Source organism: Amblyomma mixtum, chromosome 4 (assembly GCF_055824585.1).
Source record: "Amblyomma mixtum isolate Tamu chromosome 4, ASM5582458v1, whole genome shotgun sequence".
In the NCBI taxonomy this organism is placed as follows: Eukaryota; Metazoa; Arthropoda; class Arachnida; order Ixodida; family Ixodidae; genus Amblyomma; species Amblyomma mixtum.
In genome coordinates, this window is record NC_143015.1 from 104,921,688 (window position 1) to 104,949,642 (window position 27,955).

The 27,955-nt window shown below is 47.7% G+C and overlaps 2 protein-coding genes across 3 annotated transcripts in view; both read right to left on the reverse strand.

Moving 5' to 3' along the window:
* Positions 1–33: 33 nt before the first annotated feature.
* On the reverse strand, positions 34–27,397 carry LOC149347686 (uncharacterized). Of its 2 annotated transcripts, XM_089587328.1 has the most exons (5): positions 26,194–27,393; positions 23,232–23,342; positions 1,975–2,019; positions 831–937; positions 39–204 (listed from the first exon to the last, which is right to left on the reverse strand). In XM_089587328.1, exons 1-5 carry the CDS (start codon positions 26,307–26,309, stop codon positions 113–115), a joined length of 471 nt encoding a protein of 156 aa, XP_089443454.1. In that variant the 5' UTR covers positions 26,310–27,393; the 3' UTR covers positions 39–112. The 2 variants fall into 2 exon arrangements, with proteins under 2 accessions (XP_089443455.1, XP_089443454.1); XM_089587329.1 differs by lacking the exon at positions 1,975–2,019 and having other exon boundaries at positions 34–204; positions 26,194–27,397.
* LOC149347687 (uncharacterized) overlaps positions 26,212–27,955 on the reverse strand; it is a 99,276-nt gene continuing 97,532 nt past the window's right edge. The window contains exon 13 of the mRNA XM_089587312.1: positions 26,212–26,238. The gene's annotated coding sequence lies outside the window, so the exon portion shown is untranslated. The remainder of the gene's footprint in view (positions 26,239–27,955) is intronic.

Genomic DNA, 27,955 nt, shown 5'->3' on the forward strand with positions numbered 1-27,955 from the left:
GGGAACAATCAAGGTGTAGTGGTGGCGCCTAAAGAAGATATATATCGTTTTTTTGTCCTTTACACTCCTGGAAGCGTGACCATCGGAAGTTAAGTGCTGTTGGCTCTCCGTCTCACCTGCGGCGCGTCTTTGGATGGGCGTCGATTCCCAGCAGAGCAGGTCGCACCCACGTGATAAATGAGCCATGCCGATTGCCAGCTTGCACTGTGTTAAAACAAAAGACAAAGCACGTAATCAGCCTGACACGAAACATGCTCCACACTGCAATGATATCGCGCCCTCATGAAAACGGAGACCCCTCCTACAGCTTTCCCCCTGGAGATATTGACAGGTAACGCGTGGGATGAAGGTGCACTAAAGGCGATTTTGAGTTCCTCTTTTTATCGTAGCAACTCGGTATACCCAAGCAACACAAGTAATCACCCCAATATCGGAAATGGCAGGTTTCGTATGATCGTTTGTGTAATCGGCCTTTGCCAATATATTTCCAATATTGGGCCAATTAGCTGTACTTCTGGAGATGGCGGCCAGAGTGGAAATTGAACAAACTCAAATCAGGATTCTTGCAGCCTTTTAACATCAGTGTGCTCGGAAGTGGACTCCCGAAACCGAATGCAACGCCTGTTGTAGGATTAAGTCTTTCGTTCTGACTGCCTTTTACTGCGCAAGCATATCTTAATACCCATTTGAGTTCGCCAAACTCCTTTGGGGAACAACGAAAGTGTAGTGGTGGCGTCTTAAAACGCTATGTATATTCTTTCTTTGTCGTTAATATTCCTGGAAATAAGAACATCGGTCGCCCTCAAAGCGCTGTTGGCTGTCCGTCTCACCTGCGGCACGTCCTTTGATGCCTGTCGGCAGGTAGAGGATGTTCTGACTCCCAGCAGAGCAGGCCGCACCCACGTGACAAGTGTTCTGTGCCGGCTGCAAGCTTGTGCTGCGTTAAAATAAAAAAAAAACGTTTAATCTGAGTGCGACAAAACCTGCTCAGCCCTCAAGAAAATGGAGACCCCTCGAATAGCTTTCCTTCTGGAGATATTCACAGGCACCGCATCAGACTCGAAGGTACACTAAAGACGATTTTGAGTTCTATCTTTTTATCGCAGCAACTCGATATATACAAGCAGCACAGGTAATAAGCCCAATACTGGAACTGCAAAGCGTCTGTACCGGCCTTTGCCAATACAATGCCAATATTGGGCTCATTAAACCGTGCTGCTGGGGTACACGATCCGTGCATTCGCTGAAACTTCGAATTACTACACTTCGTATTGGACTAAGTGCCACAACTTCCCAACTAAAAACTCGCCTCGGAGAGCAGGAATAGGAGTGCCTTTCAGCCAATCGCGTGGGGGCTTTCTGGTCTGTCGTTGGTGGAGTAATACGTAGAGCTGTCTTCAAAAATCTTTTCGTTGCTAGTCAGACTAATGTTTGACTGGAGCACACAACTGTGCGGATCACCCCTGCCGCAGCACACGAGTTGCGAACATAGCCCGCGTATTTCGTGCTTGTTATATCGGTAATATGTTCTCTGAACCGCAAATAGGCAACAGTTTTATCAATTTATTGCTTTAGTCGTGTCTTAACAAAGTAATAAAAATTACGTTGACTGTGTTCCTTTAATACAGAGCTTTCAATGGCCATCGCGGAGTGATGAGTTTGAGTCTCTTGAAAGCAAATAGTTTAAGCGTTATTTGAATTTTTATGGGCATAATTTGTGGTTGTGTCTGAAACTAATTATTCACAGGAACCCCCAAAACTCAAAATACAAGCGAAAAAGAATTGCCCAGAACTCTCTTTAGAACACCTTTGACACACACGGATGCAAGAAGGCAACCACAGCAACGTGGTTATCACTGCATAGCATCGTTAGATTCAGATCGCACACTACTTCGAGAATGGCATTATACTGGTAACAATTCTGAAACCGGATAATCATTGATTGGTGATTATTGATCACTATCATGTACGTACCCTTGTGGCCGACAGATGGCGAGCCTGACGGCAGACAGCAGCTGGCTGCAGTGAGCAATGACATGGAGGTTAGGGGTGATAGAGATGACAAAGTAAAAGCAATTGCTTGCGTTCATTATTCTAATGCTGTTGTGCAACCTGTCCTGTTTACTTTCGTACAGTTCTTTGAGTCACATCGTTTCGCAAGTTAGACAAACTTCGAAGAAAAGCAGAAGCACAGTAATATAACCAATCATATGACATACGCTACTTGGACGTCCACATTTCTGCAGCAGCCTATGACACCAGGATCGATCCACGACAGCACTGGTCACAACCGACAGACGCTCTTCTGTCTTATGTTCCTACAATTCGCAAGCACTTCGAAGGTCGGAGACAGCTCCTAGAAAGATCACCCACTCAGCCCTCCCCCCCTGCCTCTTTTTGCACCTGTGAGAAGAGTAAACTCAAGACACCATAAATACAGCCTGCTTAATTGTAATTGGGGTCACGTAAATAAGCTCAAAGCACGCGCGTGGTAGATGTGCCACACATAGTTCGTAGATTGATCATTATATCTCGCTATATCTACCTGAACGCTCAGGATGATCTGTGTTCAGCACGGAACAAGGGGCCAGCCAACGGCATTCACGGTTCATAAGTTTGACGGTCGCAGTGTGTCCAGGGAAGTGCTTGCACATTTCATCTTACGGTTGGTATTGGTGACGACATGACTTGCAAATGCGAATTAGTTTCGCGTTCTGAAGTGTCCAGAGCTGTGGTTTGGTGGGGATCATTAGTGGTGACGATGATACAATGTAGGTGTAAAGGGCACACAGACGCTTCCCTGATGGTTATCTATAACCTATGGCTAAATATAACCAGTTAACTCTGGTAAAGAAAGTAGTTGTATATCAGCTAAACGAAGGCGTAAAAACTTTAACTAGAATATACACCAAAAATAAGAATCAAGGTTACACCAGAAGAAAGCTAAATCGCTGAGCAATCAAATTTGTGCGAGACAGAGGCTCATAACCAAGAGGATGTACCCCATGAGCTACTAATTCAGTTCAAAGCACTGCAAGGTGCCAAACAAAAACCCCCCAATTGCGCAATCCACGCAATGACTTTCCAAAGAGCACTTTCCCAAGCAGCACAGGTAATCGACCCAATATCTTAAATGGAAGGTGTCACTATGATCTTTGTAGAATCGAGCTTTCCCAATACATTCCCAATATTGGGCCTATTAGCTGTACTTCCGAGGATGGCAGACTCAGTGGCCATTGAACAAACTCAAAGCCAGGATTCCTGTACCCTTTTAACATCAGTGTGCTCGAAAGTGGACTCCCTAAAACGAATGCAACATTTGAAGGATTGTATTTCGTTCTGAATACCTTTTCCTGTGCAATCATATAATGCCAATTTGAGTTCGTCAAAGTCGTTTTGGGGAACAACGTAAGTGTAGTGGTGGGGTCTTGAAACACGGCATATATATATATATATATATATATATATATATATATATATATATATATATATATATATATATATATATATATAAGTGAAGTTCGCGGTGCTGTACTTTGTTTTGCCGCATCCGGTTCGCTATATCTACCTGAACGCTCAGGATCATCCGTGTTCAGCATATATATATATATATATATATATATCCCGGCCGCAGCGGCTAGAATTTCTTTGGAGGAGAAATTCTAGAGGCCCGTGTACTGTGCGATGTCAGTGCACGTTAAAGAACCCCAGGTGGTCGAAATTTCCGGAGCCCTCCACTACGGCGTCTCTCATAGCCTTAGTCGCTTTGGGACGTTAAACCCCATAAACCAAACCAAACCATATATATATATATATATATATATACATATATATATATATATATATATATATATATATATATATATATATATATGTATATATATATATATATATATATATATATATATATATATATATATATATAAGTGAAGTTCGCGGTGCTGTACTTTGTTTTGCCGCATCCGGTTCGCATTAGTGCAATGCCCATTACTTTCTTTCTCTTGGGCCCTCCGCACAACCGCACAGAAGCGGGTGAGTCAACCCAGCGGGATAAGCGGGGCGCCAGATAGCGGAGGATTACGGGAAAGGTCAAACCCCCTTCAGGGACGGTTTCGTTAGGTCGCATCTTGTGTGCACATGCTTGCGGCGAGGCGGACCCGCGTCCCAGTGCGTGGCTTTTGTCCCATGTCTGCAGCGGCGTGCGTTGACAGCTTGAAGCGCGGTCAACAGGATATTGCCACGCTATAGCTGCCAGCATGTGGAGCGACGATGCTTAACAGATGGGTTGAATTAACTTTCCGTGAACTTGGGTCAACCGGACGTTGGGAAAGTGAGAGTGTTCGCGAAGCTCGCAGCAGGAAAGCATAATTATCCGAAATCGTGATGGGAGAAAGTGTACATATGCGTACGGTGTCGCGATGAGTTACCTTCTTTCCCCAATCATTGATTGTTTGTGTTATCCTTTCCAAATTGCTGACTGGTGATGTTTTCCTTTCCCCAATAAGTTATTGGGTGAATGTTTGTACAGTACCTGATTGGTTATTCTCCCCACCGAGGGCGGGGACATAGGGTTCAAAGCCAGCTGTTTCGGCTGGACCGAGGGCTGGTTTCGTCACATCGAGTCAGTCAAGAGTAAATATGTTTTCTCCTTGCTTGTATCTTCCTTTGTGCTTTTAATTTTTATAAAAAGTTAACCTCTCCAGAAGTGTCTTTTTGCAATGTGATTGAGCAATTCGAATCTGCAAGACGTCAAGCATCCTTCAGCAATCATTATCATCAACCCAATTTCCCTCTACGAGATCAGCGAGGGGAAACTCAACTGGCGCAGTCGCGACAGGATTGCTACGTCCTTCTGCTCGAGGTATCTGACGGAGGGGCGGAAGATCAATTCAGTGGACAAGCTGCAGAGCGGTACGTCCTAAAGGAGGAACGTGAGTCATCGTCGCGGAGTGACGTTGGAAGCTTCTGAGACTGCTGGTCAATGTCAACGGGACGTAAGAGGCTCAAGTCAGCGAGGAGCTGAAGGAGCCAGGCGACAGACGTGTCGTGGAGGTGCCAAGTCGGTGAGCTGCGGAAGAACCAGGCGTCCACGTTGAGGTTCAAGACAAGAACCAGGCGACCAGCGAGTCAAACGAGGCAGACGTGAGCAAGCTGCTGAGTGAACCGGGCTGCCGCATCGAGAAAGCAAGCTGCAAGGCGACATCATCAGGAAGGTTCAATCAGCGACCTGCTGTGAATGCCGGGGCTCCACTCATCCGCATCGAGGAACCCGCTGTCGTCACTCAGGGCGACGAGATTACCGTGGCAGAGGAAAGAAACCAGCGAGGTAGGAGACCTTTCTGCTTTCTCGGAATTCACCATGTCGGTATAGTGTTCACGTATTAGAAATGATAGCACGGAAAATCGAGATGTTTGCCGTACGGTACGATCGGGAGAGCATGATGCGACGTTTGGAGATTGAGGAGTTGAAACTTCTAATTGAGGAAGAAAAGAGAAAGCTTGCTCAGATACAGATGAAATTTCGCGAGGGAACGAAAGCGGATAGTGATATCCTATTTGTGGCAGTCAATGTTTTCACTGCATGAAATTTGGGCATTTGATGATTAACTGTCCGAACTCTGAGCGAGAACAAAATGTTCCGGCTGTGAGGACAGAGGTGTGCAAGCTAGTAGCCCATGTGTAAATGCTGGTGCCTGACAAGCTTTGTTCCCAATCGAAGATAATTGTTGATAAGGCCAGTCAATCAGATAAGGTACTATCGCGCTCAATATGAGTTGCAACGCGCGGTCATCGACCGGGGCTCGTTCGGTGCTGTGCCTCCTCCAAACAGTCGCTTGAAATTTTGGGAGAAACTGCTGTTCAAGGAAACAACAGCACCCCCGCTCAGGAAAAAGTTTCTCCCAGAATTCCGAGCGACTGTTTGGAGGAGGCACACCACGGAACGAGCCCCGGTCGATGACCGCGCGTTGCAACTCATATTGAGCGCGATAGTACATGAGAGGACCGTTCTCAAGCTAGAATTGAGCACCGCAAACGGATTACATGGAAACGAATCTAAGGCCGTAGCAGAGTTTGACGAAGATGAGAATGTGGAGCCGACAGTAGCCGCAGTCTTCGCCATAGCTCAGGAACCGGCAATGTCGCAAGATACATCCTCTTCTCCTGATTTCAGTGATGAGCCAGGCGAGCTCGAAGGCAGTCGGGAAGACGCGAAAACACAACAGGACAATCATCAGAGTTAAGGGTCCCATAACCCAGAGGCAGAGAAATGTCCGCGGGTCTTTTGCGTGGAGTCAGTGCGTAGCTGCGACGCCAACGAGATAATTGCTCGTCAACCCGGAGAAAAGTGCACCCTTAGTGTGCGGGAGAAACCTAAAGAGATGGTTATTGACCCCTAGGTACACGCGGGAGGCTCGCAGCAAGCTGAAAAGAGCGCACCACTGCTGGAGCAAAAATAAAGGAAAGGCTCATATCTTGAGGTAGCAGTGCTAACTGGCACTGATTTAAAAAGCGATGAGGACGTTCCAGGGCCTAAAGAAAGGAACCGCATAGCGTATCAGAGCGTAGATTCTGATCGTGCGACGCGTGCGGGTAGGTCAGAGAACAAACCCCGCAGAATTGCTACGAAGTCGTCGTCTAAGGGCAAAAGTGGTGGTTAGTCCACAAAAAGGCCACGAGGCGAAAAAATAGCAGAGTCGGCTTGTCTTAAGACAAATGCAGTCAGTTCTCGGAAAAGGACAGTAAAAAAAAAAGAATTGTGGCTGCACATGCACTCAACCGCGAGAGTCTTCGAAAATGTGTGGGACGATCTCCCGAAAAGGACGACGTCGAAAGCCACCACGGCAAGTTTGTGGCGCCGGGCTGCAGGCAAGGGCACGGGAAACCCGTCTGCGTCTGCGGTGTCAGCAGACGGGTCAGAAGGGGGACAGTGCAGCCAGCTCAAAGTGTGAAGGGGGGACGGGCAATCGTCTTCCTCGCAGTCCGTTGTTGTGTAGTACGATTCAGCACTGCACGCGCTTCCGAGGCTTTCACAGTGTCTGGACGGAGCACAGAAGCGGAGGCAAGGGTCAGGGAGTGACTAACGCGAGGGGCGACTGCATTCGTCACACTTCCGCAGCTAAAGGGAAGGTCAGACGAACGCGACCCCGAAGGGCGCGGCTGAAATCTTAATCACTGAACACACAGGAGAGGGAACTTGTGCTTATCGTTTCCTTTTTTGTGAGCAATTGAAAGAGAAGCTTTTGAAGTCGTGTGGGCCCTGGGAAAACTAGATACGTGTCTATTCGGGGTGAAAGGTTTGGTTTAGTGGTTTGGTTTATGGGGTTTAACGTCCCAAAGCGACTAAGGCTATGAGAGACGCCGTAGTGGAGGGCTCCGGAAATTTCGACCACATGTGGTTCTTTAACGTGCACTGACATCGCACAGTACACGGGCCTCTAGAATTTCTCCTCCAAAGAAATTCAACCGCCGCAGCCGGGATCGAACCCGCGTCTTTCGGGTCAGCGGCAGAGCACCATAACCACTGAGCCACTGCGGCGCCGTAAAATTGAGGGTCGCAACATACCACAACCCACTCACCTATTTCATCCGCTCAGCGTCCACTAGTGCGCGGTTGATGCGCTGGTCACTTCCTTTGCAAAAGTATGACTTGGAGATGGTGCATATCAATGGTTCCCTAAACAAATGTGCCGATTGACTCTCTCGCCTAGAAAGCGAGGAAGAGCTGTAATTTCCTGGCATGAGCAATCGTTTGTTGCTCTTCTAGCGACCGCAGCATAGAGTAACCGATAGTGGTTAGTGTATATGGAAGATAATTCCTTGATGATTTGTATGTACTTGTTTGGAGGTGATACTCTGATCAGTAAACCCTGCGACAACCAATTCGGGGTGCAGGAGGTTGGGACCAAACTGGCCAATCTTGGTGTCCGGATCTGACATGGTGGATTGTGGAATGTGCAGATTGGTTTCCAGCCTTGTGTGAGCGGATTGAACTAACCGCTAAGTGCGCGTATATGTGCGTGTTGGTGGATTGACAGGACAGCCAGCGTACGTGTGCATGTGTATGTACTTTTGTTGTCGGACGCCATGGCTGAACTTTCATGTCCCACTGACAACAAGTGCCCGTGTGACATTCTTGCTTGGGAGGAGTGAAGTTCGCGGTGCTGTACTTTGTTTTGCCGCATCCGGTTCGCATTAGTGCAATGCCCATTACTTTCTTTCTCTTGGGCCCTCCGCACAACCGCAGAGAATGGGGTGAGACAACCCAGCGGGATAAGGGAGGCGCCGGATAGCGGAGGATCACGGGAAAGGTCAAACCCCCTTCAGGGACGGTTTCGTTAGGTCGCATCCTGTGTGCTCATGCTAGCGGCGAGGCGGACCCGCGTCACAGCGCGTGGCTTTTGTCCCATGTCTGAAGCGGCGTGCGGTGACATCTTGAAGCGCGGTCAACAGGATATTGCCACGCTAGCTGCAAGCATGAGGAGCGACGATGCTTAACAGATGGGTTGAATTAACTTTCCATGAACTTGGGTCAACCGGACGTTGGGAAAGTGAGTCTTCGCGAAGCTCGCAGCAGGAAAGCATAATTATCCGAAATCGTTATGGGAGAAAGAGTACATATGCGTACGGTGTCGCGATAAGTTACCTTCTTTCCCCAATCATTGATTGGTTGTGTTATCCTTTCCAAATTGCTGATTGGTGATGTTTTTCTTTCCCCAATGAGTTATTGGGTGGATGTTTGTACAGTACCTGATTGGTTATTTTCCTCACCGAGGGCGGGGCCATAGGGTTTAAAACCAGCTGTTTCGGCAGGACCGAGGGCTGGTTTCGTCACGTCGAGTCAGTCAAGTGTAAATATGTTTTCTCCTTGCTTGTATCTTCCTTTGTGCTTTTAATTGTTATAAAAAGTGAACCTCTCCAGAAGTGTCCTTTTGCAATGTGATTGAGCAATTCGAATCTGCAAGACGTCAGGCATCCTTCAGCAATGATTACCATCAACCCATTTTCCCTCTACGGGATCAGCGCGGGGAAACTCAAATATATATATATATATATATATATATATATATATATATATATATATATATATATATATATATATAATGCAGCAAAAAAAGGGGAAAATCTTGGCACGTTATGTAGTAGCCGTTCCAGGGTCGAAACCTCAATAAATTGTTTCAAGCGTTTCAAACGTTCGTCTACGTTCTTACTATATATATATATATATATATATATATATATATATATATATATATATATAGGTACAGTATAACGACAAACGCGACTGTTCTTTTAACGTTTATTTTGCCAACAGTTTCGGGAATGGTATTCCCTTCGTCAGGGCCTGACGAAGGGAATACCATTCCCGAAACTGTTGGCAAAATAAACGTTAAAAGAACAGTCGCGTTTGTCGTTATACTGTACCTAAACTAGTAAACTGGGCCATTGGAACCCCTACTGAATATATATATATATATATATAGAAGAAGGGGTCACAACCTTGCAATTATCTTAATTTAATACCGACAGTTTCGGACGGAGGACCGTCCTTCCTCAGGGTATACACAAGAATGAACACAATTTCTCATTTTCTACGCAGCGTGCGCAAAGGGTGAGGTGAAACCACTCTCTCTCCCGTTAGTGGAAAGGGACGCAAAGTCAGTATAAGCCGCAAGTGCTCCAGTCCATTTAGGGGGAAGAGGGTGACGGTTGCGAATGACAGGAAAGGGGGAAAACATATATGCACAAAATATAAAAATAAAGGAAGCAAAAGTAACATTAAAAAATAAAAATAAATATAGGAAGGCAACGGCGGAGGCTTGGGTAACAAAGCTATAGAAATAGATAGGGAGGGAACTAGTTGCTTCTCAGAAGGAATGTTTCGAGAGAAGCTCCCTTCGGTGTGGGTGGTGAACCCAGCAGAATTAACACAAACAATATTCTAACAAGGAAAGTACAAAGCAAAACCACAAATAAAACAAAAACAAAAAAGGAACACAAAAAGAAGAAAGAAACAAGCGCACGCACGCATGTGTACAGTGTATAACATCACAGAACGGACCGCTCCCCAGCGGTGGAGGTGTTTTGAACCGTTGTAACGTGAGTTACGAGTCAGCCACAACATTTAGAGCTGTTTAAGACAAGCCCGTTATCGCCGCGGCGGAAGCGCGGCGCCCCGGTCGAGGGAGGCAGGGCGGCCGGCCAGACGCCGTGCGGGAACCCGATCCCGCAGCCGAGTGCCGCGGCGTCCGACCCACAGTAGGCCATTCCCTTCGTGCTTTTCGTCGCGAAGGCATTCGAGTACAGACTGGTTTTTCAAAAGAAGGGGCCGAAAGGACGGGTGAGAAGGAACCTAAAGAGTAAATACGTTCAGAAAAAAAAAAAATTAAGAAAAGTAAGAATGGGGACGTGGGACCCCGCAGGGTGCAGGCTTCATGGAAGAGGAGGGATTCCAGACGTTCAAATTGTTCTAGCTAGTTAGGCTTTTGAGGAAGGTAAAACTGCCCAAGTTTTCATTAATTCCATGTGTTAGTGTCCGAAATTTGTGTATGAAATACGACTCTCTTTGTTCTCTTTGGCGACTTGTTTGGAAACCCGATTGGAGAAGGATGACGTGAATGTTTTCGAATGCATGCTGGGGCAGGCACAGGTGCTTAGAAAAAGGAAGATTTGGCAGCGCGTGAGTATGGGCCTTGTGGTTGTTAAAACGCAACCTGAACGGTGTTTCCGTTTGACCGATGTATTCCATGCCACACACACTGCAGTGTAGCATATACACTACGTTCGCGCTGTCGCAATTCAGGGTTTCCCTAATCCTGAAGGTGAAATCGGAGAATGTTCCTTTAGCGATGGTTGTAGTCTGCATATGACTGCAAACCTTGCAACGTGGCTTACGGCACGGTTGACATCCAGGACTCGGGTTGGAGTTGGGCGTTGTTTTGGACTTAACTCAAATGTCCCTCAGGTTCCTACTGCGCCGGTATACTGCTCTTGGTGGTTGTTTAAAAATGAGAGACAAGTGACTGCTTTGCTGGATAATATTAAAATGTTTTGATAGGATACTATTAACACGTGGAATGTTAGATGAATGCGTGAGAGTAAGGTTGCTTGGCCTTTCACTATCCCGCGATTGTGGGGAATTTATTATTTTATTCCTGTCTAAACCACGAGCTTTCAGGATAGCGTCATCGACGATGGACGCTGGATATTCCTTAAGTAAAAGATTTGTTTTTAGCTGCTCAGCATGGCGGTCAAAGTCTTCGAGCTCAGAGCAAATCCGTCGGTATCTGTGAGCCTGTGTGTAGGGTATGCCAGTCTTGCAGTGCCGTGGGTGGCTGCTCTTAAAATGTAGGTACTGCTGGCGGTCAGTGGGTTTTTTGTAGAGGGTTGTCCTAAGCACGCTGCCTTTTTTCTCTATTTGAACGTCCAAAAAGTTTATAAATTTTGTGGAGATGCTGTGGGTGAACGATATGGAAGGATGAAATGCGTTATACCTCGCTATGAATGCCAAGAGGCTGGCTTCGTCGTGCGGCCAAATGAAAAAAATATCGTCCAGGAAACGTTTATAAAGGAGTGGTTTCAAGGACTGAGTGTCAAGGAATTCTGTTTCCAGTGCTGCCATGAATAAGTTAGCGTAGGCCGGAGCCATCTTTGTTCCCATCGCCGTGCCGTTGACCTGAAGATAGTGTCTTCCCTCAAATTCAAAGTTGTTGTAGTTCAGTACTAAGCCTAGGATTGCAGAAAGAGTTTCCTCATCAAGATGAACGGGGGGATCTGTCCTTAAGTATGCATCCACTGTCGCGCGTATGCCGTCTGGGTGGGGGATATTTGTATATAAAGATGTCACATCCATTGTGACCAAGAAGCTTCGGTTGGGAATTTTGAGGTTAGATATCACTCTGAGAAAGTGATTTGTGTCCTTAATGTAGGCCGGGATAGTTGGTATAATGTCCTTCAAAAGGAAGTCAAGGACGCTAGATATTTTTTCGGTGAGTGTGCTGTTGCTTGACACAATGGGACGGCCCGGACGGTTGGGTTTGTGTATTTTCGGGAGTAGGTAGAACCGTCCAGGGACTGGTCTGACTGGAGTCATTGCTTTAAGAATTTCCCCGGATATCTTTTGATCTTGATGAAGTAATTTTAACTTATTGTTAATTTCGATTTCGAATTGACCTGTGGGATCACTGGTTAGCTCCGTGTAAAATTGTTCGTTTTCCAATTGTCGGAAACCTTCTGTTATGTATTCGGACTTGTCCATAACAACAACAGCACCGCCTTTGTCCGCCGGCTTGATGACAATGTCAGATCGCTGATTTAAAGAGTCGAGGGCTCGCCGTTCCTCGGATGAGAGGTTGTTCGGGACTTTTTTTGATTTTGATTTTGAATATGAGGCGATGATATCCTTTTGAACGGCGGCGATGTACATATCTAGATGTTTATCTCTGTGTTCGTTTGGAGTCCATGATTGGTTTGATGTCCCGGGTATGTTGATTTCACGGTTGCTTTCGCGGTTTCCGAAGTACTCGCGCAGACGTCGATTCCTTGCAAAGTTATCCAGATCCTGATATAATTGGAATTCGTTGAATTTTCCCGTTGTCGGGCAGAAAGTTAAACCCTTGGAGAGCAACTTTCGTTCCGAAGGAGAGAGTGGATGGCTCGATACGTTCACAACGTTGTCAGCCTCGATGGAAGACCGGCTAGTATTAGGTTGCTCAGGGCCTAGCGTGCTTTTAGTAGAAGGCGGAATTGGTGAACGTTGCGCCGGGGTCACACCGTCTCGCCGGAGTTTGCTAAGTTTCTGCATATTTGTGTCTTTTTTCTTTCGTTCTTCGAATTCTTTTAGCTGAGTTATTTCTCTCGGCGTAAGGTCCGGTTCACGACGTAAGGATTGTTCGACATGCTCGAATTCGAGAGCTTTTCGTTGGCTGTGCCGTATAATTAGGTCCACAAGACGTAATGAACTGTCATGTAGAATCTGTTTCCATTCCGCGTCCTCATCTGCGTTAAGGGTTGTCATCGCCGGGGTAAGCTGCAGTCGCAAACCTTTTGGTATGGCTTCCGATTCTGAATAGCTAGTTAGAGTGGTCGCGTGGGATTCATATCTAATTCGTTTTTCGATAGTTTTCCGGATTTTTAGAAATGACAGTGAGTGAGTTTCTGGGGAGCGGGCCGTACCTGTGGCGGCAGCGAGTAAGTCGCTGCGCTGCGTCGGGTTGTGTCGTGCCGCCTCGGTGCAGGCCTGTCTCGTCATGTAGCGGCGGCGTGGCGGTACGGGGGGTGTCTCGGCCTCTTGGGTTCTCGGACGAGCCAGTGATGGCGCTGTTCTTGCGCCGCTGCATCCCTGGGTCGTCGCCATCGATTGTCCACGAACGCTCCATCCCGTAGCGGGGGGTCTGGCACCGAGGGCGCGTTTCAGGTGCTCGCACACGATAGCCACGCCCTCGAAGCTCAGATGATGTCCATCGGCCGCGAGCACTCTCCATGGTGGCAACTCTTCAAGTGCGTGATTGATATATACCACGTCCCTGCCAAGCCGCCGTTGGTGACATAGCCTCCGCACCTGCTCCACAAAGACTTTCGCCTGAGCGTTGAACCAGTGGACGAACCTTCTGTTGGCTCCTCGGCGTCGGCGGTTCAGGGCGCGTGGAACAGGAAGACTCAGGCACACTTTCAACGAGGGGTGCTCACGGCCGATTCTCCCCACGATCTCCCTCAGGCTTGACAGAGCGGCAGCGGCGCCCGTGGCCGCGATGTCGGCTGTCCCAACGTGAAGGATCACTCTACGGATGGTGGCAGGCAGGTACTCCAAGAGTGCCGGAATATCCACGAACTTGGCTGATCTGTATACCACGAAGCCAGGGGTGTTCTGTTGCGCCGGGTCGAAATACTCGTACACGTGTTTGAAAAGTTCGTCGCCAATTATAGCAGTGGTGATGGGGTTCCGTGGGAGGTGAATAGATAATCGCTCGGTTGTGTGAGCGCTGGCAGCCATTGTAGTAGAACCCCATCACCACTGCTATAATTGGCGACGAACTTTTCAAACACGTGTACGAGTATTTCGACCCGGCGCAACAAAACACCCCTGGCTTCGTGGTATACAGATCAGCCAAGTTCGTGGATATTCCGGCACTCTTGGAGTACCTGCCTGCCACCATCCGTAGAGTGATCCTTCACGTTGGGACAGCCGACATCGCGGCCACGGGCGCTGCTGCCGCTCTGTCAAGCCTGAGGGAGATCGTGGGGAGAATCGGCCGTGAGCACCCCTCGTTGAAAGTGTGCCTGAGTCTTCCTGTTCCACGCGCCCTGAACCGCCGACGCCGAGGAGCCAACAGAAGGTTCGTCCACTGGTTCAACGCTCAGGCGAAAGTCTTTGTGGAACAGGTGCGGAGGCTATGTCACCAACGGCGGCTTGGCAGGGACGTGGTATATATCAATCACGCACTTGAAGAGTTGCCACCATGGAGAGTGCTCGCGGCCGATGGACATCATCTGAGCTTCGAGGGCGTGGCTATCGTGTGCGAGCACCTGAAACGCGCCCTCGGTGCCAGACCCCCCGCTACGGGATGGAGCGTTCGTGGAAAATCGATGGCGACGACCCAGGGATGCAGCGGCGCAAGAACAGCGCCATCACTGGCTCGTCCGAGAACCCAAGAGGCCGAGACACCCCCCGTACCGCCACGCCGCCGCTACATGACGAGACAGGCCTGCACCGAGGCGGCACGACACAACCCGACGCAGCGCAGCGACTGACTCACTGCCGCCACAGGTACGGCCCGCTCCCCAGAAACTCACTCACTGTCATTTCTAAAAATCCGGAAAACTATCGAAAAACGAATTAGATATGAATCCCACGCGACCACTCTAACTAGCTATTCAGAATCGGAAGCCATACCAAAAGGTTTGCGACTGCAGCTTACCCCGGCGATGACAACCCTTAACGCAGATGAGGACGCGGAATGGAAACAGATTCTACATGACAGTTCATTACGTCTTGTGGACCTAATTATACGGCACAGCCAACGAAAAGCTCTCGAATTCGAGCATGTCGAACAATCCTTACGTCGTGAACCGGACCTTACGCCGAGAGAAATAACTCAGCTAAAAGAATTCGAAGAACGAAAGAAAAAAGACACAAATATGCAGAAACTTAGCAAACTCCGGCGAGACGGTGTGACCCCGGCGCAACGTTCACCAATTCCGCCTTCTACTAAAAGCACGCTAGGCCCTGAGCAACCTAATACTAGCCGGTCTTCCATCGAGGCTGACAACGTTGTGAACGTATCGAGCCATCCACTCTCTCCTTCGGAACGAAAGTTGCTCACCAAGGGTTTAACTTTCTGCCCGACAACGGGAAAATTCAACGAATTCCAATTATATCAGGATCTGGATAACTTTGCAAGGAATCTACGTCTGCGCGAGTACTTCGGAAATCGCGAAAGCAACCGTGAAATCAACATACCCGGGACATCAAACCAATCATGGACTCCAAACGAACACAGAGATAAACATCTAGATATGTACATCGCCGCCGTTCAAAAGGATATCATCGCCTCATATTCAAAATCAAAATCAAAAAAAGTCCCGAACAACCTCTCATCCGAGGAACGGCGAGCCCTCGACTCTTTAAATCAGCGATCTGACATTGTCATCAAGCCGGCGGACAAAGGCGGTGCTGTTGTTGTTATGGACAAGTCCGAATACATAACAGAAGGTTTCCGACAATTGGAAAACGAACAATTTTACACGGAGCTAACCAGTGATCCCACAGGTCAATTCGAAATCGAAATTAACAATAAGTTAAAATCACTTCATCAAGATCAAAAGATATCCGGGGAAATTCTTAAAGCAATGACTCCAGTCAGACCAGTCCCTGGACGGTTCTACCTACTCCCGAAAATACACAAACCCAACCGTCCGGGCCGTCCCATTGTGTCAAGCAACGGCACACTCACCGAAAAAATATCTAGCGTCCTTGACTTCCTTTTGAAGGACATTATACCAACTATCCCGGCCTACATTAAGGACACAAATCACTTTCTCAGAGTGATATCTAACCTCAAAATTCCCAACCGAAGCTTCTTGGTCACAATGGATGTGACATCTTTATATACAAATATCCCCCACCCAGACGGCATACGCGCGACAGTGGATGCATACTTAAGGACAGATCCCCCCGTTCATCTTGATGAGGAAACTCTTTCTGCAATCCTAGGCTTAGCCCTTTACTGCACGATTTTTTATTTTATGATAAGATTATTTCAGGACATGCAGGCAGTCATAAAAATCACTATATGGACATGGAAATTTGATTCGCTGGTTATCAACATTTTTTATTGGCTGAAAAATGGTATGTTGCATATTTGCAACAATGTGCACAATGAAAACACCTTGCAAAGCTGAACACCGTTCTTGGTGAGAATGAAATACAAATAATGACCACTGAATCAACCACAGTAAAACGGTCATTTCATTGTGTGATACACGTAGAAGCAATTGCTCTTGTTTGTAGAGCAGAGATGAATGCCACACTTAGAACAGTAGCTCATGCAGATTCCGGTGCACTTGGGAAACTTGCAGCGCTGCCTCTTTTGGCTCCAAAGAACCCAGTGGCCAACCTGAAAGAATATATGTGATTATAACCTTTGAAACAACTCATGATTGTTTAGAAATTATACCTCATCTAGCCGAACATCCTGTGTAGGAGTGGGTGCAGTTGGGCCCCTCTTCTTCTTCACCTCAATGGCTTGTTCAATAGATTCGCTGCTTGGTCTGCCCCTTTTCTTCAGCTGCTTTTTTCCCGCCTTGCAGAGTGATGTAGCCAGATCCATCTTGAATTCTGCTAAGGGAAGAATCCTAGTTGCGGGCCCAGCAGGGTTGTTTCTTTCGTTCCTCCTGTACAGTAGCCAAGCATTGACAGCAGTCAAATCGAGAATGTGGAGGAAGATACGGAAATAATACCTTTTCGACCTCAAATAGGGACGGTACAGTGAGATGAGAGAGTCCAAAAGATCAACGCCTCCCATGTGCTTGTTATACACCGTTATCACAGACGGGCATGGGATGTCAGTGCGCTCCTTTCTCTGTCGGTGATATCTTGATGCCTTTGAAACAGGCTGCGCTCCAACAAAAGAGGAAAGCAAGGTGACTGCTTTATTATCTTGCCACCTTACACACGACAGTTCAACGCCTTCAACGTCCGCAACTCGCTCTTCAATGTGGCCTCTACCTTTCTTTTTCATCTCCTTATCCGAAGGCATGTTTACACCGGGGACACGGTTGATGCGCACAGTGCCAATGCAGTGTACACCATCTTGTTCAAGATACACCTGCAAGCTGGGGCAGTTGAAATAATTGTCAAAGTAAACCTTGTGATGAACGCCTCGTGGAATCATGCGGCACAGTCGCACAACAACATTTCCACTAGCCCCACAGTCAGGCTCTCCTGGAAACCTTGGTGCAGAGTTTTCCTTCCCAGTATACACCTCCAATTTGTATGAGAAGCCACTCACACCCGAGAGTACAAATATTTTATAGCCCCATTTCTTTGGCTTCTTTGGGCAGTACTGCTTGAGGGAGCTTCGTCCTTTGAAAGGCACGATCTGTTCATCGATGGACAAATGCTCTTCAAGGGGTATCAGTGACAGTTGTTTATTGATGGCATCGATCAGAGGGCGAACTTTTGCTAGCCGATCTCGTCCTGGGTCATCTTTTGGGCTCAGCGTAGCATTGTCGACAAAGTGAATGTGATGCTTCAGTTTTTCGAAGCGAGCTAAAGGAAAGGTGTCAGCTACTTGACTGACCCTGGTCGCTGCGCTCCAGTACCATCTTGCATTTTTCATCTGAATGATGGACATCCACATGGCGGTTCCAATAAACATTTCAATTTCTTCAGCAGTAGTGCACAGTGGCTGGTTGACGTCTTTTTGAAGCGCGAACAAATTGCTTTGTTCCGCTATTAGCGACATCAGTGAATTTGGGAACAGGTACTTGAAATACTGCAGCGGTGTAGAAAGATGTAAAAGTTCTTCTGGAAGGTCACTTTCTCCAGCGAATTGGACTTCCTGTGGATCCATCATCAAGTTCGCTTTCTTCCAAATTACTCTCTTATTTGCTCTACTAGAAGGTTGCTGTGTCGTAGAGTCGTGCGTCAAATTTTCTTCCTCATCAGAGTGTGAACTTGATAAGCTTTCACTGTCAGTGAGGCTTCCGCGTGGTTGAATATCTGAAGCATGAAAAAATTGACTATTGTGTGTAACGAAATTTTCATCACAAAATAAATACAGAGCAAATGAATAAACTGCAACGAATAAAAAAATGGTACTCTACGAACAAAAGCATACTCAAAGAACTTACACTCAGGGTCATCATCGCTTCCAGAAAGGTCACTGTCTTCGCTTTCTGAAGGAAGTGCTCGGCCATAGAACGTTTTAGCATCCATCGCCTGTTCTGTCAAGAAAAACAACCAAGGTGCACATTGTTGCATATGTGCAACATACCAACTTTAACGCGCCAGAAACAAAATACAGTCAAACCCGGATATATCGAATTCGAAGGGGATCGGAAAATAGTTCGATATAGCGAAAATTCGATATACAGATATAGGCTAAAACTGCACTCCCGATCATAACAAATTGTGGCTTACCGTTTGGAACAGCCGCGAATCACATAGTATGGGCGCGCAATGTGAAAGCGCTTTATTTCGCGGAAAAAAAGATCACTAATTTTGGGCTGCTTTTTCCCCTGGGAAACGAAGTTCAAAACACTGGCCTCGATCTTCTCGAGACTGTCCAGGTGCGAGAGCACAGTGCCTTCCATTTCGCCGCAACAGCGCCGAATCAGGCTAACGCTGACGCCAGTTCAGTGGCTGCGCACGGACGCGTTTCTTCGACAACACAGTTGCCCTCGTCGTCGCTGGAGTCGGTGTCTTGAACGCCAGCTACCGCTTGAACTTCGCTGTCAGCGTTAAAGGTTTGGTTTGGTTTATGGGGTTTAACGTCCCAAAGCGACTAAGGCTATGAGAGACGCCGTAGTGGAGGGCTCCGGAAATTTCGACCACCTGGGGTTCTTTAACGTGCACTGACATCGCACGGTACACGGGCCTCTAGAATTTCTCCTCCAAAGAAATTCCAGCTGCCGCGGCCGGGATCGAACCCGCGTCTTTTGGGTCAGCAGCCGAGCACCATAACAGCTGAGCCACCGCGGCGGCTGTCAGCGTTAAAGTCCTCAACAGTTACTTCGGACGGAACGGCGCCGAGAAAATTGGACAAGTCGCGAAACGCGTCGTCCAAGCACTCATCGTCATCTAAATCTTCCGGACATTCATCTCCGGCCACTTCAAGGCCTGCCTTGCCAAAACAGTTGGCTACTGGGGCCTGCTTCACATCGCGCGTTGAACCACACGTTGAAACACAGGCACACACACAAAAAAAACACGCGAGGCGCAGATGGAGCGATAAGAGCGAAGCCTATGCGAGCGGCAGTCAAACCGGCTGCGAAGGAACGACAGAGGGAAAAGAAAGAGCAGGGAGAAAGATCGGCGCTCTGGGCTTCGTTTTTTTTTTTTTTTTTCTGAGCTCTCTCTTTTCCCCAGACCCACGATGTGCCTACGAGCGACCGTTTTCTCTCTCTCTCTTTCCCCAAGAAGCGTGGTCGCCGCGCGTCTCCATGCGGCGCTCTCTCTTCGCTGATCTCCAATGACCTTGACGGAGCACACGCCGGCGGTACAGGAGGAGAGGAGGAGCGGGAAAGCTCGCGCCGGTGGGGCGCAAAAACGGGGAACAAAAAAAAAAAAAAAAGGGCCCTGCGCCTGCTGACTGCGGAAATGCTCTCCGCTGAGGCGGCTGAGGACCGGACAGGAATGTCTTTGGGGAAAGCGCACCTTCCAGGGGCGCGGCGCGGCGCGGCGTTCGATATATCCAATGTCCGGCGAAAATGGAATTCGATATACAATGCAACTGTCCTATACTTTTACATAGTATTTTCAAGGGGGTAATCTGTGTGTTCGATATAGCCAATAATTCGAAATATGCGGGTTCGATATATCCGGGTTCGACTGTATTGCATTATAAGAACGTTTTCTGCCTTACACACATTAACAATGATGCGTAGTAAAGACTAAACAATTTCACTGCACATTATCCAGTTCAGAAAGGCATAAAAAACGGCAAAACTTACCGTTGTTACAGCACGTGAGCGCGCGAAGCATCCACCATGTTTGTTATGGCTGTGATTCCACTGAAGCAGGACAGATGGCAGCACACACGATGGCGCGCTTTTCAAACCTATGTTGCAGAAATGCAACAACGAGCACAGGAAGCTCCAACTCAGATTTCCTTTTGTTTTTGGAGCCATTTATGCTAATGTTGCATATATGCAACAACGTGCAGTAAAGGGTTAGTACTGAACTACAACAACTTTGAATTTGAGGGAAGACACTATCTTCAGGTCAACGGCACGGCGATGGGAACAAAGATGGCTCCGGCCTACGCTAACTTATTCATGGCAGCACTGGAAACAGAATTCCTTGACACTCAGTCCTTGAAACCACTCCTTTATAAACGTTTCCTGGACGATATTTTTTTCATTTGGCCGCACGACGAAGCCAGCCTCTTGGCATTCATAGCGAGGTATAACGCATTTCATCCTTCCATATCGTTCACCCACAGCATCTCCACAAAACTTATAAACTTTTTGGACGTTCAAATAGAGAAAAAAGGCAGCGTGCTTAGGACAACCCTCTACAAAAAACCCACTGACCGCCAGCAGTACCTACATTTTAAGAGCAGCCACCCACGGCACTGCAAGACTGGCATACCCTACTCACAGGCTCACAGATACCGACGGATTTGCTCTGAGCTCGAAGACTTTGACCGCCATGCTGAGCAGCTAAAAACAAATCTTTTACTTAAGGAATATCCAGCGTCCATCGTCGATGACGCTATCCTGAAAGCTCGTGGTTTAGACAGGAATAAAATAATAAATTCCCCACAATCGCGGGATAGTGAAAGGCCAAGCAACCTTATTCTCACGCATTCATCTAACATTCCACGTGTTAATAGTATCCTATCAAAACATTTTAATATTATCCTGCAAAGCAGTCACTTGTCTCTCATTTTTAAACAACCACCAAGAGCAGTATACCGGCGCAGTAGGAACCTGAGGGACATTTTAGTTAAGTCCAAAACAACGCCCAACTCCAACCCGAGTCCTGGATGTCAACCGTGCCGTAAGCCACGTTGCAAGGTTTGCAGTCATATGCAGACTACAACCATCGCTAAAGGAACATTCTCCGATTTCACCTTCAGGATTAGGGAAACCCTGAATTGCGACAGCGCGAACGTAGTGTATATGCTACACTGCAGTGTGTGTGGCATGGAATACATCGGTCAAACGGAAACACCGTTCAGGTTGCGTTTTAACAACCACAAGGCCCATACTCACGCGCTGCCAAATCTTCCTTTTTCTAAGCACCTGTGCCTGCCCCAGCATGCATTCGAAAACATTCACGTCATCCTTCTCCAATCGGGTTTCCAAACAAGTCGCCAAAGAGAACAAAGAGAGTCGTATTTCATACACAAATTTCGGACACTAACACATGGAATTAATGAAAACTTGGGCAGTTTTACCTTCCTCAAAAGCCTAACTAGCTAGAACAATTTGAACGTCTGGAATCCCTCCTCTTCCATGAAGCCTGCACCCTGCGGGGTCCCACGTCCCCATTCTTACTTTTCTTAATTTTTTTTTTTCTGAACGTATTTACTCTTTAGGTTCCTTCTTACCCGTCCTTTCGGCCCCTTCTTTTGAAAAACCAGTCTGTACTCGAATGCCTTCGCGACGAAAAGCACGAAGGGAATGGCCTACTGTGGGTCGGACGCCGCGGCACTCGGCTGCGGGATCGGGTTCCCGCACGGCGTCTGGCCGGCCGCCCTGCCTCCCTCGACCGCGGCGCCGCGCTTCCGCCGTGGCGATAACGGGCTTGTCTTAAACAGCTCTAAATGTTGTGGCTGACTCGTAACTCACGTTACAACGGTCCAAAACACCTGCACCGCTGGGGAGCGGTCCGTTCTGTGATGTTATACACTGTACACATGCGTGCGTGCGCTTGTTTCTTTCTTTTTGTGTTCCTTTTTTGTTTTTGTTTTATTTGTGGTTTTGCTTTGTACTTTCCTTGTTAGAATATTGTTTGTGTTAATTCTGCTGGGTTCACCACCCACACCGAAGGGAGCTTCTCTCGAAACATTCCTTCTGAGAAGCAACTAGTTCCCTCCCTATCTATTTCTATAGCTTTGTTACCCAAGCCTCCGCCGTTGCCTTCCTATATTTATTTTTATTTTTTAATGTTACTTTTGCTTCCTTTATTTTTATATTTTTGTGCATATATGTTTTTCCCCCTTTCCTGTCCTTCGCAACCGTCACCCTCTTCCCCCTAAATGGAGTGGAGCACTTGCGGCTTATACTGACTTTGCGTCCCTTTCCACTAACGGGAGAGAGAGTGGTTTCACCTCACCCTTTGCGCACGCTGCGTAGAAAATGAGAAATTGTGTTCATTCTTGTGTATACCCTGAGGAAGGATGGTCCTCCGTCCGAAACTGTCGGTATTAAATTAAGATAATTGCAAGGTTGTGACCCCTTCTTCTACAAGTCTTCCTGGCCCATTGAACGACAAGACCTCCTGCAACTATATATATATATATATATATATATATATATATATATGTATATATATATATATATATATATATATATATATCGTAAAGACGCAGAGGACCGTTCTGTTTAGCGGCGGCATTGCCATCGCTGCGCGTGCTGTGTTCTCGCCTTCGCCGACTACGGACTCTTGCCGCCCTGCTCCTGAGGTCCCAGTGCCTTTAACAAACCCCCATCCTATATATATATATATATATATATATATATATATTGTGATGAAGAATATATATATATATATATATATATATATATATATACGATGAAAAAACTTGCTCGACTGCTGATAACATAAAGAAAGAGTTGAAGTACACTTCTTAGAGAAACATTTATTTACCGACGGTTTCGTACGGTGGACCGTCCTTCATGAACCTTACCCTGATGAAGGACGGTCCACCGTCCGAAACCATCGGTAAATAAATGTTTCTCTAAGAAGTGTACTTCAACTGTTTCCTTATATTATATATATACACACTATTGGAAACAAGACCATCGGTCGCCCTCAAAGGGGTGTTGGCTCTCTGTCTCACCTGCGGCGCGTCCTTTGACGGCTGCCGGTAGATACAGGCGGTCCTGACTCCCAGCAGAGCAGGCCGCACCCAAGTGACAAATGTTCCGTGCCGGCTGCAAGCTTGTGCTGCCTTAAAATAAAGAAAAAACGCTTAATGCGAGTGTCACAAAACCTGCTCAACACTGCGAAGATATCGTGCCCTCAAGAAAATGGCGACCCTCGAATAGCTTTCCCTCTGGAGATATTCACAGGCACCGCGGGAGACTTGAAGGCGCAGTGAAGACGATTATGAGTTCCGTCTTTTTGTCGCAGCAACTCGATATTGTCACGTTGTAGTGACGGCAGTCCAGCGGTCAGGAAGACACCAAACAGTCTTGAAAACGAAGCTCTTTATTTGGGCTGACTTGCGCCCGCAAAAGAACTGAATCACTCGGCGGCGGCGTAAGCAACAAATGTGCTCGTCAGTCGTCGAAATACGTATGCCCGCTGCTCGCGGCATCCTTCAAATTAAAGCCGGCAAGGAAACTTCCAGATAAAAGGTCGAGATCATCCAGAGTAATCTGGAAACACATAGATGCAGCTCGGCATGGCTGTGATCAATCGAGATTAGTCCGGTCGCTTCTCGCGTCACGAACAAAAATGATAACACCGCTTTCCTGCGGCCTTGCGCGAACGAACGGACACTGCAATGATACGTGGCATTACCTCCCTCCCAAAGAAGCATCGTCTCGATGCTTTAAAATGAAAATAAACACGGAGAACGCGAACTTCGAGTCCTTTAGCGTTCATAATAAGGTTTAATGGCAACGGCAAAGCTGCAAGTCTGGCTGTGTTGTCGTCGTCGATGTTGTCGTAGTTTGTGTCGTCGTAGTTGTCGTCGTCTTCGTAGGGGTCGTCGGCGTCGTAGCTGTCGTCGTTGTAGGGGTCGTCATCGTCGTAGGGGTCGTCGTCGCCGTAGGGGTCGTCGTCGTAGGGGTCGTCGTCGTAGGGGTCGTCGTCGTAGGGGTCGTCGTAGTTCTCGTCGTAGTTGACGCATAGTCTTGTGTTTTCGTCGATGGAGGATCTTAGTTCTTGCGCTCAGAAGCAACCTCACCTCCAGAGGCTGCTTTATTCAGTTTAACCTTTCTGGGGCTGGGGTAGCGTCCACGCACTCCGTAGCCTCGGCTAGGAGATACATAGCGAGGTGACGATGGCGATGGGGGAACGTGATAGGCGGCTCAGCGATGAGTATTCTTTCCGACGCAAGAACTCCTCGATTTCGGCTGGTCGCTGGCCGCGTCGGGGACGTGGGGCGTCGTAAGAGAACCCTCGGATGCCCATTATCCTGTATGGGCAGTACCGGAGAATGTAACCGGCTTCTCCACAGTGGAAGCATAGTGGGCGGCGCTGGTCGGGTGTTCTCCACTCGTCGCATTTACTAGGCCGTGTGCGACGCTGGTAGGACGGGCGAGTTGGGGGGAGAGGGCGGCGCTCCAACGCTGCTGGCTAATGGCGATAGATGCTTGGGTCCCGTCGTCGAGGTGCAGGACGGCGCACTTCTGCGGCGTAAGTCATGGCTGGAGGCTCCAGAGGCTGCGTGGTAGACTGGAGTCAGGTCCTCCGGTGAATGACTCAGAGGGCTGGCGTCACGACTTGTAGGGGGTGTCCGGAACATGGAAGGCTACCCAGCACCTCCACCAGATGTCACGTTGTAGTGACGGCAGTCCAGCGGTCAGGAAGACACCAACCAGTCTCGGAAACGAAGCTCTTTATTTGGGCTGACTTGCGCCCGCAAAAGAACTGAATCACTCGGCGGCGGCGTAAGCAACAAATGTGCTCGTCAGTCGTCGAACTACGTATGCCCGCTGCTCGCGGCATCCTTCAAATTAAAGCCGGCAAGGAAACTTCCAGATAAAAGGTCGAGATCATCCAGAGTAATCTGGAAATACATAGATGCAGCTCGGCATGGCTGTGATCAATCGAGTAGTCCGGTCGCTTCTCGCGTCACGAACAAAAATGATAACACCGCTTTCCTGCGGCCTTGCGCGAACGAACGGACACTGCAATGATACGTGGCAATATATACAAGCAGCACAGGTAATCGGCCCACTATCGGAAACGGAAGGTCCCGCTGTGATCCTTTGTAAAAAATCAGCCTTTGCCAATACATTCCCCATATTGGGCCGATTAGCTGTGCTCCTGCTGTACACGATCCGTGTATTCGCTGAAACTTCGAATTATCACACTGTGTGCCCGATTGTACTATTTGCCGGCCGGCCGGCGGGCCGGTAATTGGATTATGCGCCACGACTCTCCACTAAATTTTTTTAACTCGCCTCGGACAGCAGGAATAGGAGCTCCTTTCAGCCAATCGCGTGGGGGCTTTCTGCTCTATCGTTGGCAGAGTAATACGTAGAGCTGTCTTCAAAATCTGCCTGTCGCTAGGCGGACTATGTTTGGGCGAAGCACACAACTGTGCGCTTATAACCCCTGCCGCACCACACGAGTTGAGAACATAGCCCGCGTACTTCGTGCTTGTTATATCGGTAATATGTTCTCTGAACCGCAAATAGGTAGTAGTTTTATCGATTTATTGTTTAGTCGTATCTTAACAGAGTAATAAAACTTGCGTTGACTGTGTTTCTTAATTACAGAATTTTCCATGGCTCTCGGAGAGTGTAAAGTTTGAGTCTCTCGAAAGCAAATAGTTTCAGCGCTATTTTAATTTTCATGGACATCATTTGTGGTTGTGGCTTAAACTAATTATCCACAGGTACCCCCAAAACTCAAAATACAAGCGAAAACGAATTGCCCAGAACGCTGTTTAGAACACCTTTGACATACGCATAGATACAAGGAGGCAACGACAGCAGCGTAGTTTTCACTGCATAGCTTCAATAGGTTGAGATCACACACTGCTTAGAGACTGGCAAGAAACTGGTAACAATTCTAAAACCGGACAATCATTGACTGGTGATTATTGATCCCTATCAAGTACGTACCCTTTGGGCCGCCAGATGGTGAGCCTGACGGGAGACAGCAGCTGGCTGCAGTGAGCAATGACATGTAGTTTAGTGGTGATAGAGGTGAGAAAGTAAAAGCGAATGCTTGCGTTCATTATTCAAATGGTGTTGTGCCACCTGTCCTATCTACTTTTGTGCAGTTCTTTGAGTCACTTCTTTTCGCAAGTTAGACAAACTTCGTTCGAGGAAAAGTAGAAGCACAGTAATGTAACCAGTCATGTGACATACGCTACTTGGGCGTCCCTACTTCTATGACACCCGGCTATGACACCCGGATCGATCCATGACAGCACCGGTCACAACAGACAGACGCTCTTCTGTCTTATGTTCCTACAATTCGCAAGCACTTCGAAGGTCGGAGACAGCTCCTAGAGAGATCACCCACTCACCTCCTTCCCATCTCTCTCTTTCCACCGGTCAGAAGGGTAAACCCAAGAGACCATAAATACAGCCTGCTTAATTGTAATTTGGGTGAAATAAACAAACTCAAAGCACGCGCGTGGTAGATCTACCACACATAGTCCGTAGATTGATCATTATATTTCGCTATACCTACGTGAAGGCTCAGCTATATCTGTGTTCAGCACTAAACAACGGGCCAGCCAACGGCATTCACGTTTCACAAGTTTGACGGTCGCAGTGCGTCTAAGGAAGAGCTTCCACATTTCATCTTTAGGTTGGTATTTGTGACGACATGACTTGCAATTGCAAGCTAGTTTCGCGTTCTGAAGTGTCCAAAGCCGTGGTTAGGTGGGGATTATTGGTGGTGACGATGATGCGATGACTGTGTAAATGGCACACAGTCACTTCCCTGATGTTTATCTATAAACTATGGCTAAAGTTAACCAGTTAACACTGGTAAAGAACGTATTTGTATGTCACCTAAAAGAAGGCGTAAAATTTTAAAGTAGAATAGATACCAAAACCAAGAATCAAGGTTACACCAGAAGAAAGCTAAATGGTTGACCAATGAAATTTGTGCGAGACAGAGGCTCATAACCAAGAGGATGTACCCCATGAGCTACGAATTCAGCTCAAAGCACTGCAAGTTGCCGAACAAAAAGCCTGCAATTGCGCAACCTGCGCAATAACTTTCCAATAAGGACTGTGTGGCCTGACTGACCAGCTGTGACGAGGAGGTCCAGTAACGCTGTTGGAGAGGGCGCAGCGAACGGCCAATGGCCATGGCATCCTGGACTAAGGACGCGGCCCGCCTTGGGCGAAGTCTCTCGCGTGCTCATTTGGGCAATGAAGTTTATTACTACTACAGAGGCTAAGCAGTCGCGTGCTCATTTGGGCAATGAAGTTTATTACTACTACAGAGGCTAAGCAGTCAGACTTTAGTAACCAAGATCATATGAACAACGGCGGCTCTAGAGAGCCAGCTCAGGCCTATCATGCCTCAACCACAGGACTCGGCGGACATGGCGAATGTTACAGCGCTGAAGAGGGCTGTAACGAGATTGCAGTGAACAGCTCAAAATAAATCTAAACAACCAACGAAAGCAACTACCCTGTGTTGTATGAAGCCGATAAAGCCGCAGCCTTGCCCAACCAGAGGCGCCAACTGCGCCCGCGCAGTTGCACGTTCTCAGAAAGCCCAGTAGTTCTGTGTGTGTAATTTTGCGTCACAATGAAACTGACATTGAAAGCGGTGCGTAAACAGCTAAGGAAATCATGGCCCGAGCACGTGGCGAAATATCATTTTCCTTCCTCCTAAGCTCATCACAGTGGCCTGAAA